Raw genomic sequence first — 10521 nt, 5'->3', positions numbered from 1 at the left:
GCAACACAAACACTACTTAACGGCAGGCTCCCAGTTCTTCAATGAATGAGCCTGTTTTCGCGCTGCGCGTAGAAGAGATTTAGACCCATGGCTGGGCGCCCGATCTGGAAAACTCGTTCCGAGTATACTGAGAGGTTGGGAATCAGCAGAGGTCACATCCACGCGAACACGTCAGGTGTTTGTCGTATAGTACGGTGACAATTAGGCAGTCGTTTCGCAGTACCTTGTTCGTTCTACGACTTCTTGACGCGTCTCTAGTTATGTCTGATGCCCACGTATCGTAGTCCATCACGCGTCATACCGAGCGGTAGTGGTACCTGGACGATACCCCCGTTCGCGGAGTGTACCACTGCTGCTCCTGGTCACTGGTATCGTCCATGTGAGTTCGTGAGATACCGTCCATGAACGGCTGCATCCTGATATAGGATTTCCAAGCAACCTGTGTCGTGCGCTAAGCGCGACATACAACATGATTGTCGCCCTCAATGACGGAGTCTTTGAGAGGCTTCCGACTGGAAGAGGTGCAGACTGTACCGCTGAACTTGCATCACGTCTCTCGCGCGCTCCTTTGCTATTTCTATCCTGTCTTTCATAATGCCGAAGATACTCCATTGGATATTGCTACAGCCGCTTTGTGCTTCCCTACAAGGCTGGAGTAGGTCATATCAATCGAAATCATCGCAGTCTTTGCCTGACTTATGCATATTTCCTTCATCCTGGCACGTCCTCAATGAGATTCTCATTATGGCTCTCAACACGTCGTTGTTATGCTTCTGTCATACCCATAGCCACCCCGCTATCTCTCCAATGTTCGCACGGGATATCTATTTCCATTTTAGGGTGTACCTTGGCTAGGACGTAAAAGAACAGCCCATTCTCGCGACTTTTCTCATGTTCAGCCGCGCTGACAAACGGATATACTCCCCAAACGGCAGCCAAGGCGCCAAATATAACGCCTCCAAGGACGGGCCGATGCTTAGTTGAGTGATCCCCCACGGCCGGAGAAAATTCTGCGAACTCGGCCCTACCGCTCGGTCCTTGTATCAGATCAGATAAAAGCCCCTTGAGCGTCCGGATCTGATAATCAGTAATCATTCTCTTTATCTGATCTGCGAGAATCCACCACCGAAGATGGGTGTTTTGGCGTGTAAGTATAACCGGCTTGAAAACGGGTGGGATTACTGGAGTGCTCATGTGCATGTGCAGGGCGTAAAGCTGGTACTGGCGATGCCGCAAAAACAATGGAGAGGAAGCTTGTGTTTAAGCTTGGTACGTGCATCTCCTTCATCGGCACTGCAAGACTAATGATCATGTGACTAGACTTTTTCATCATGGTTTGTTCGCTCGCAGTAACGACTGTTCATGATCACTAAGTCTTTTTGCTAGGTCTATTGTTGTGCCTGCTACTTTTTCAACTATTTAGGTGAGTGTTGTTATGGACTGGATGAGTGTCGTATCCTGACAAGGAGCAGATCGCCAAGCCTTTGCAAATGCTTATGTCGCCGGCTTACGTGAAGATCTCAAGCTCAAGGGGAACGAGTACAGCGTTCTGCTGTCAATGTTCACTGCGGGGTGCGTCTTCTATCTCATAATCTCCGCGTTGGTCGTATCCAACTAAGAACTTCACAGCTCCGTTGTTGGCCAAATTCCGCACGGTCTCATCATCCAGAAAGTCCGCCCCAGCATATGGCTTCCTCTCACTCTGACTCTCTGGTCCGGCATGACCATGTGTTCGGCGGCATGCAAAAACTATCAACAACTCTGTGCTGTACGCTTCCTCCAAGGCTTCTTGGAAGCTAGTGTGTACAGTGGATCAATTTACGTCTTGGGATCTTGGTAGTAAGTTGGACCTTGTCGCATACCTGATGCATTCCACATCGTCAGCTTCACAAAGCACAAGGCTTATGATTTCTAGCAAACCCTCGGAAATCGCGAAACGAGCTGCCATCTTCACTGCCGTCGGACAAGTCGGAAGTATGTTTGCAGGCTTGATGATGACGGCTATGCACAAGACAATGGAAGGCCATGCAGGGCTGAAAGGCTGGCAATGGGTGTTTCTCATTGGTATGTGTACCCTGTATCGTGGGCACATCATGTCGCTAACAGATACGCAGACGGCCTCATGGGAATACCCATCGGTCTTTTCGGCTTTGTAAGTCTATGAAGCGAATGCTTTAGACCTCAACATCTAACGATCAAAGTTCACCTTTCCCGATCTTCCAGAGTCGACAAAGGTATCGTACCTCAGTAAGCAGGAGGTACAGTTCGCAATGAGTCGTCTCCCCCCCAAGAAGGCAGACACGCATAACATCGAGTTCAAGAGCCTTGCCAAGCGACTTCTCGCGACACCGACAATGTAAGGAATTATTGCATAATCAAAGGACGCCGTTGCTGACACCCATCTCCTACAGATACATCCTCACGGGCTTCTCAGTCGTCAGCGCAATGCTCGAGGCTTTCGCCTTCCAGGGCATGTTCCTCCTCTGGCTCAAGTACAACAAGAAGCGCTTCTCTCAATCCGCCATCAACACGTACCCACTCGGCATCCAAGCCGTCGCAGTCGTGTCGCAGATACTCGCGGGCGCCTTCATCGATCACACCGGCCACCGTCTCCCCATGGTCATCTTCGCCGGAGTCATGCAACTCGTCACCGCCTCGCTGCTCCTCGTACGCAATCTTCCCGACGCAGGTGTTTTCGCAGCCCACTACATCAGCGGCACAAGTTTCATCGTGAACCCCGTCATGTACGGCTGGGCTACGGTAATTTGCCAGCGAGCAGGCGATGATGCCGTCAGAAGTGTTATCATGTATACCATGGCCATGGGCGGACAGCTGTTGTATACGTGGTGGGGCATTGTCATGTATCCAGCGACGGATGTGCCGTACTGGAAGAAGGGAAGCATCACCATGATTGTAGTGGTGTTTGTGTTTATTGGATACACGTTTTTGGTTAGATGGGTAAGTCGTCTCTTTTTGGAGCGTGGGGTAACTTTATGTAAACCTGGTGCTGATCTTTTTGCCTAGCTTGATAGGAAGACGACGGTCGTTGTGGGGGAGACACGTCCGAGCGCTGAGAATGAGAGTACTATGGTTGTGGAAGAGAAGGCTAAAGCGGGATAATCATGGCTGGGCGTGGTAATGGCTCACTGAACATGGTAATAGCTCACTTGCGAGTATGGTAGTGGCCGACCTGGACAGGTTGACGCGTGAAAGCTGGGCGCACAACTTGGTCGTTCGTGGCCCGCCGTGAGAACAGCAGAATACGTTTGCATGTATACTGTAGTGTGTGTAATAAGTACCTAAGCACTGTGCGGACATGTGCTGGCCTGTGGTGATGCTCAATCATCCCCACGAAGAAATGCAGCCACTGACACTTGCATGCTCATGATGCCCATTATGCCCATCCCCCCATGCCACACAGACTAGGAAAAAGGGCATTTTCTGTTCAAAGGCAACGGCGTCACTGCCGAAATGTTGCAGCAGCCCGAAACACAGCCATCGAGTGCACTGAAGCAGACTCCTCGCCGCCAGATGATTTCCCCCCGCAGTAACCCATACATGCACGTTGTACATAGACGTCCGTTTCGTAGTAGCCGCTCGCTCACCGCTCACGGGTAATCGTTCGGCCAGCACTTCTCCTTGGGCCAAAGCGTGGCGTCGTGGCTTGCGGCATGGGCTTCGAGTTGCGCTTTATTGGTGTTTACAATCTCGCGGCGACAGTTCTGGCACTATAATGATATCGCAGAGGCGCGCGGTCAGCTATTTGTACGCGGGGATGTTACACCTGTGTAGTTGAGTTGTTGCCTACAATCGACGTAGGCTTTGGCGCCTTGACCGGTAGTCCGTTCGCTTTTACAGGCGCTCGTGTACCTGCCTTGTCGGCTTTTTTGTGCTCGCGCTGGATCTGCGCGTTGGTGTGTCGTTAGTAAGCGATTTTGGATCGTGTGTCAGAATAGCAACATACTCTGTCCTTTTTGGAAATAGGCATCGTGTAGGTGGACGTGCTTTCTGTTGGTATGGTATGGGGATAGTTGTGGTGGGGGTCGGTCAAGGTGAAGGAAAATGTTCTGCCGAGAGAAGAAGCGGCGGGCGTGGGCGCGCGTGATTGCCAAAGGGTCTACGCTTAGCGCGTTTTCCGGGTCGGCGGCGATTCAGCCCCGCTTAGCGCAAGGCCCCTGCAGAAAAGCAAGTTGAAGGGCTAGATCTAACCTTTACTGTGGTACTACTACGTATTACCAAGTACCGGTACTTACTAAGTCTTTGCCCCTGTACTAACCTCGTCCCTATCCAGGGGCCATGATTACATACATACACGAGAGGCCTGTGCGGCGCGATTCGAAAGAACCAGTCGGCCGAATGTCAGCTTCGTGTATGTACAAGAGATTTTCGTCAACTACCTAGTTACCGACTCGTGAAGCGATTACCAATGCTACCAGCAGTGCAAAAGTCTTGGGAGCCGCGAAAACAGATGCCGGGTTTGCGCGATATATATATTTATCCCATGGGAATGAGAGGTGATCCGCACCATCCCGTTGATTATTCGGCTCCAACACTCTTGCGGCATCGGTGCGAGAGCAGATCCAACATCTAATTGTCCGTACAGATCGGATTCACTTTCACCGCATCAGTACGAGGATAGATCCAACACCTGATGCCCCGCACAAATCTGATTGGACCGCATACTCTGTAGACACTCTCGCGGCATCAGTACGAAAGTATATCCAGCATCTGATTGTTCGCACAAATCGGATTGAATCGCATATTCTGTAGACATTCTCACGGCATCAGTACGACCAATACGAGAGCATATCCAACACCTGATGTTCCGCACGACTCGGATTGGATCGTGTACTCTGCTGACACTATCACGGCATCAACACGAGAGCAGATCTAACCTCTGATGCTCTGTACAGATCGAAATGAATCGTGCACTCTACGGATCACTGCGCAAGCAGAGCGCGGAACCTGCTGTATATAAACACCATACTCCGTCCACACTAGACAATCAAATTCATTAGAATTTCCTGCCATCTTCCACAACATACTTCATTCACACCTGTCTTGCCTTGATCTCTAGTGTCTCCAACCCGACACTCGTGAGCTATTCCAACCTCCCGACCTGACCGTGAACCACCCGACCCAATCCTGCAAGTAATGTTCAACACCCAGCACGTTTTACCTAAACTTCGTCTTCTAACAAATACGCAGACCTCCCAGCCCCCGCAACGTCTAAGCCATGAAGCTCTCCGTTGTCGCCATCTTGCTCGCCCCACTCTCAGTAATGGCTGCTATCCATATTGGTAGCTGCACCGGCTTAATTAGATCTGCTGGCGGCTCTGCTTTCATCCGAGAGAGATGCAGCCAGTATCCCTACGACCCCCCGCAATACCAAGGCGTCGACAATTTCCGAAGATTCCCAAACAATGTGTTAGTAATGTGGCTTGGGGGAACGCATTACAGGTTTTTCAAAGCCGAGGCTGGGAGTGCTACTACATACCTAGGAACGGTTTTTCGCGAGAATCTGGACGATGGTTGGTTGCTCACTTTGGGTCATGACCAAAGTTGCGATTGGCAGGCGCCTGGAAAAATCAACCTAATCAGCACGTGTATTGGAAGATAAGGGAGACGTCTTGTAGTAGATATGCGTAGCTCCGGTATTTAGGAAACGGGCGGGTAGCTAATGCACGGATATGTTGATAATTGTGTTGTTGTTGGTTGGCTTTGCACTAAGTGCGTAAAGGGAAATGACGATAACTAGGAATGCATTCTGTTCGGTGATTGTTCTGATTGATTATTCTACGAACATAGGTGCTACGAAGGTATACCTAAGCTCAGCGCAAGTCGGGCCGAGGTCGGGCCGAAGTGTTGAGCAGCCGACGTCCCTACCGATACTCACGATCCGACAGTTGTTGTATCATTTCGCAAAGTAATCAATTAATGTGCGTATGTTCTAGCCTGTCCTACTCTCCTCCCAAGGCTATAACATGCAAATAATGACCGAGTTTTCCTTCAACTACAAAAACAACATGCATTTCCCACCCCACAAGTAACACGCTACGATATCCAGCCCTGTGGCCCGCCCCTCTTTCGTTTCAGGGGGGTTCATGACTACATACACAGACTAGTGTACTGGGCGGCGCGATCGAAAAGAACCAAGTCGGCCGAATGTCAGCTTCATGTACATACTTATCTAGTCTGACTTCCGACTAATCCGTCACGAGCAGATCCCAAGCCGAACAAAGCGAGTGATTTCACCAATTACTGACATTGTTCAAGATATCTTCACTACCGACTCGCTGTGTGATTACCGATGCTGCTAGCGGAGCGGATGAGAAGGTGTCTCGTCGGTTTAGTTGCAGGTTCAAGTCTTGGAGGCCGTAAGAGCATATGACGGTTTTGCGCGATATATCCAATGGGGAGTGAGAAGAATGCGCAACCCCGGTCATTATTCGGCCCTAACACTCTCACGGTATTAGTACAAGGGCAGATCCAACATCTACTAGTTGTGAGCACACAGATCGGATTGGATCGTGTACTCTACGGACACTCCTACGGTATTAGCACGAAGGTAGATCTAACATGTAATTGTCCGCACACCGGTTAGATTGGACCGTGTACTCTGCGGAGTACTGCACGGATAGAGCGCGGAACCTGCTGTATATAAAAACGATCAAATTATATCAGAGTTTCCCGCCATTTTCTAAAACATACCTCATCTTACACCGTCTTCCTTTAATCTCTAGTTTCTGCAACCCCAACACTGGTAAGCTACTCTAACCTCTTAATCAGACCGTGAAACCACCTAACCAACTCTGTAAGTAATGTTTAAATTGACCTAACCTTCGTCTCCTAACACAACGTAGACCTCCTAGTCTCTCCATACACCGTCTGCACCATGAAACTCTCCGTCGTCGCCGTCTTTCTTGCCCCACTCTCAGCAATGGCTCAGTTCAACATCCCCAAATGCAGCGGGTCTGATATGCGTAAACTGCGTATCTCTGTCCCAGGGCGTTCATCTACCGATGACCCACGCGATGCGGCCCTCTACGAAAAATGTTCACGTCTCGAGTCCCCGCCCGTTGCGACAGGCGTCGACAACTACAAAAACTACGCAAACGGCTTGCAAGTAGTCAGGCTTGAGGGCGAGTCATACCGGTTCATCAACCCCCAGTCGGCGACTTCTCAAACGGCTTTTCAAGCCGGCTATGAGGTCTTTGTGCTTAGTCTCGGGAAAAACGCCATTTGCGATTGGACCGCGCCCGTCAAAGTTGAGGAATTGTATTTATGCTAGAGAGGGGGTTTCTAGTAAGGAATACCTAGCTCCGGTGGTATGGTAGTGGAGCGGGGTAGTTGATAAATGATAAACAGATATAGGGGAAAAAACTGTCTCATTGTATCATTTTCGCAAAAGTGATAAATTGATAACTAACCCATAACTAACATGCAAATCACGACCGAGTACATCCCTCTTCATTCTCCAACCACAAAACAACATGCCTTTCCCAACCCACAACCACGCGCTACGATATCCAGCCCTGTGGCCCGCCCCACCGACCCGTTACATGAAACCTCCCATACACCCAAGGAAAGAAGTCTTTTTTCAAATGATAAAATGCCCGACGCGGCACACCTTGATCGACGCCAAGCCACGTGTTAAACGTCTCCTTGGGCACACCGCCGTATTTGAATTCAGCAAGAAGAACCTGTTTCTCCCCCGTCAGTAGCGGACACGACGTGTAACCATCGTATTGCGACGTCAGATTTTCCCCCTGAAGACTACACAGGATGTTGTGCGTAAGCGTGGGTGCTTGCGATGTTATCGCCGCCATGGTTTTCGATGTAGGCAAACTCGCCGCATCACCAAGGGACCAGATGTTGTGGAATCTGTTGTGCCGTAATGTGTGCGGGTCGACGTCTACGTATCCGGCCTCATTCCCCAAACCACTTTCTTTGATAAAAGAATGCGGGACGTTTCTAGGGGCAACGTGCAGGAAATCGAAGTTTCGGTTTACAAGCTCTTTCCCACCACCACCACCTGGACGCTCAAAAGTCGCGGTATTCCCGTTTATGGAAATGAGATTATGCTCGAATAACCCGGTTACGCCTCTTTTCTCCCTCAACTCGTCGAGCACAGCGCTATATTTCGGCACGCCGAACATAGTAGGCATGCCAGTGGCAAAAGTGACTTGGATGGCTGAACGAGACGGCGAGCAATTGTATAAACCCGCTCTTCTCCAATAGTCCAGCGCGAGCCACATAATCTTCTGGGGTGCGCCCGCGCATTTGACGATGCCTGCTGGCTGGGTGAAAAGAGCAGCGCCTTTCTTCATGCGCTGGATGTTTCGGGAGACTTTATCGCAGTAGTCGTAGCTGTAAATGGAAGAGACGGGGCTATCTGGATTTGCCATGGCTTCGGAAAGGCCGTCGACGCTGGCGTAGTCGATTTTGATGCCTGGCGCGAGAACGAGGTGGTCGTATGCAAGCTTACTGCCATCGCCGAGGGATAAATAGTTTTTCCCGGGATGAATGGCTGCGACACTTTTGTTGTAGAACTTGAGTTTTGGTCCGATGAGTTCGTGAATAGGTCTTTTGAAACATTCCTTACTTTTCAGGCCACCTCCTACGAGCGTCCAACCTGGCTGGTAATGGTGCCATGTCGCTGGGTCAACGATTGCGATGTCGTTTTTGGAAAATATTCCCTTGCGGAGGAGTTGATGGCTGACGGCGATGCCGGCAGAACCACTACCAACAACAACAACCTTGTGACTCTTGGTCGTTGTAATTGCCGGTAAAACAGTTGCAAGATGACGGGACGCGGTGGTAGTGTGGTGTCCGAGGATTGATTGGTTGGATATCGATGCGACGCGGTTGCGCAACGCATGCATCATGATGGCGAGTAACAAACTTTATCGCAGATTTCCAAGAACGCATGGAAACCCAGAGCGACTGTATATAGAGCCAAGAACCGTCATCTAACGGATCCATAGCTTGTAAGGGATGTAATGGCGTGAGCACGATGAGACTCGTCATGTTCGGCGACCAACGGGGACTCACGGTGTTCTGTAAGCATGGAAGTCACCGAACCCTGTAACCTTGCGCTATACGACGCATCATATTGAATTTTATGTGACTACATAAGATGATGCAGTATCGCAGGTTAGGTTTATAGATAATTTTAAGGAAAGATATTACTGCAGTGTGTGAAACCATCTCAGCTGGATTATGAAGCCGATACGAGTCCCATTTATTACCACAAGGTCAATTACTCTACTTTCCAAACCAACCCTACCTATACCAAGAATTGGAAGCATACAACAACAAAACAGAACACCTCAACGGAACCTCCAAGCGATAAAGAGAGTTGGCACAGGCAAATTTCCCAACCGAACATTCACCATGGCTACTACACAGCCAAGCGGCATTGTTTCCAAACCCTCAACAACACCATACGCCCATCTCACCCAAACACCCCACAAAAACCAAGCACTCAACCCCATCGCGACCCAAGAGCCACGTATCCACAGCATCTACGAACCAAAAACAGGCACATGGCAATACATCGTCGCAGACCCCTCAACAAAACGCGCTATCATCATCGACTCCGTCCTCGACTACGACCCCACCACCCAAAAAATCAGCACCACAACCGCCGACGCCCTCCTATCCCTCATCTCAAAAAACGCCTACCACATCGACAAGATCCTAGAAACACACGCGCACGCCGATCATCTAACAGCAGCATCGTATCTTCAACACCGCCTCTCCCAACAGCAACAGGGTTCCAAACCACGCATTGGAATCGGCAAACGCATTAAACAGGTGCAAGAGCTTTTTGCGCAGAAATACGGTATTCCACCGGAGGAGTACGAAGGCGTGTTTGATCAACTCTTCGACGACGACGAAACTTTTCAGGTTGGCGAGTTGGACGTGAGAGTTATACATCTTCCGGGTCATACGCCTGATCATGTAGGGTATCAAATCGGCGGTACGTAGTCAACCCCATCCTTTCAACCACACACACGTTAGAACAAAAAACGCTGATAAACATCACCATCACACAGCCAACATCTTCTCCGGCGACTCCCTCCTCCACCCCTCCCTCGGCACCGCCCGCTGCGACTTCCCCGGCGGCTCCGCGCCCTCGCTCTACCTCTCCGCGCGCAAACTGCTCTCCCTCCCCTCGCACGTCAAAATCTGGACCGGACATGATTACCCCGCGGCGTCTCGCGAAGCAGTGCCGTGGATGACGGTGCAAGATCATAAAGAGAGGAATAGGCATGTTAAGCAAGGGGTTGAAGAGGAGGAGTTTATCAGGTTGAGACAAGAGCGGGATGCGGGGTTGGAGGCGCCGGGGTTATTGGATCCGGCGTTGCAGGTTAATGTGAGGGGGGGGAGGTTGCCGGGAGTGAGGGGTGGGAGTGAGGGGTGGTGGGGTGGTGATGAGTGATGAAGTGGGAGTGTCTGGTTAGTTTTTTTTAGGGATTGTATGTGTTCTTTTCTTCGATAACATATTATATGCGC

At 50.3% G+C, this 10521-nt stretch overlaps 5 protein-coding genes across 5 annotated transcripts; 3 read left to right on the top strand and 2 right to left on the bottom strand.

Moving 5' to 3' along the window:
* Positions 1-1131: 1131 nt before the first annotated feature.
* Positions 1132-3120, top strand: PtrM4_087980 (uncharacterized protein; the record flags this gene model as incomplete). Its single annotated transcript, XM_066106819.1, has 11 exons — positions 1132-1147; positions 1207-1269; positions 1321-1334; positions 1387-1423; positions 1473-1572; positions 1630-1839; positions 1916-2064; positions 2115-2152; positions 2202-2356; positions 2412-2958; positions 3025-3120. The coding sequence occupies 11 exons, from the start codon at positions 1132-1134 to the stop codon at positions 3118-3120; spliced, it is 1425 nt and encodes a 474-aa protein (XP_065962487.1).
* Positions 3121-3608: 488 nt separating this feature from the next.
* PtrM4_087970 (uncharacterized protein) lies at positions 3609-3988 on the bottom strand (the record flags this gene model as incomplete). Its single annotated transcript, XM_066106818.1, has 3 exons — positions 3609-3722; positions 3809-3904; positions 3965-3988. 3 exons carry the CDS (start codon positions 3986-3988, stop codon positions 3609-3611), a joined length of 234 nt encoding a protein of 77 aa, XP_065962486.1.
* Positions 3989-6895: 2907 nt separating this feature from the next.
* PtrM4_087960 (uncharacterized protein) lies at positions 6896-7291 on the top strand (the record flags this gene model as incomplete). Its single annotated transcript, XM_001934736.1, has 1 exon — positions 6896-7291. The coding sequence occupies one exon, from the start codon at positions 6896-6898 to the stop codon at positions 7289-7291; it is 396 nt and encodes a 131-aa protein (XP_001934771.1).
* A 229-nt stretch (positions 7292-7520) lies between these two features.
* Positions 7521-8888, bottom strand: PtrM4_087950 (Sulfide:quinone oxidoreductase, mitochondrial precursor; the record flags this gene model as incomplete). Its single annotated transcript, XM_001934737.2, has 1 exon — positions 7521-8888. One exon carries the CDS (start codon positions 8886-8888, stop codon positions 7521-7523), a length of 1368 nt encoding a protein of 455 aa, XP_001934772.2.
* Positions 8889-9396: 508 nt separating this feature from the next.
* Positions 9397-10447, top strand: PtrM4_087940 (metallo-beta-lactamase superfamily protein; the record flags this gene model as incomplete). Its single annotated transcript, XM_001934738.1, has 2 exons — positions 9397-9985; positions 10062-10447. The coding sequence occupies 2 exons, from the start codon at positions 9397-9399 to the stop codon at positions 10445-10447; spliced, it is 975 nt and encodes a 324-aa protein (XP_001934773.1).
* Between the last annotated feature and the right edge of the window lie 74 nt (positions 10448-10521).

This window comes from Pyrenophora tritici-repentis, chromosome 4, assembly GCF_003171515.1.
Source record: "Pyrenophora tritici-repentis strain M4 chromosome 4, whole genome shotgun sequence".
Classification (NCBI taxonomy): domain Eukaryota; kingdom Fungi; phylum Ascomycota; class Dothideomycetes; order Pleosporales; family Pleosporaceae; genus Pyrenophora; species Pyrenophora tritici-repentis.
Note: the sequence above shows the minus strand (reverse complement) of the source record. Positions and strands in the feature narration are given on the sequence as shown.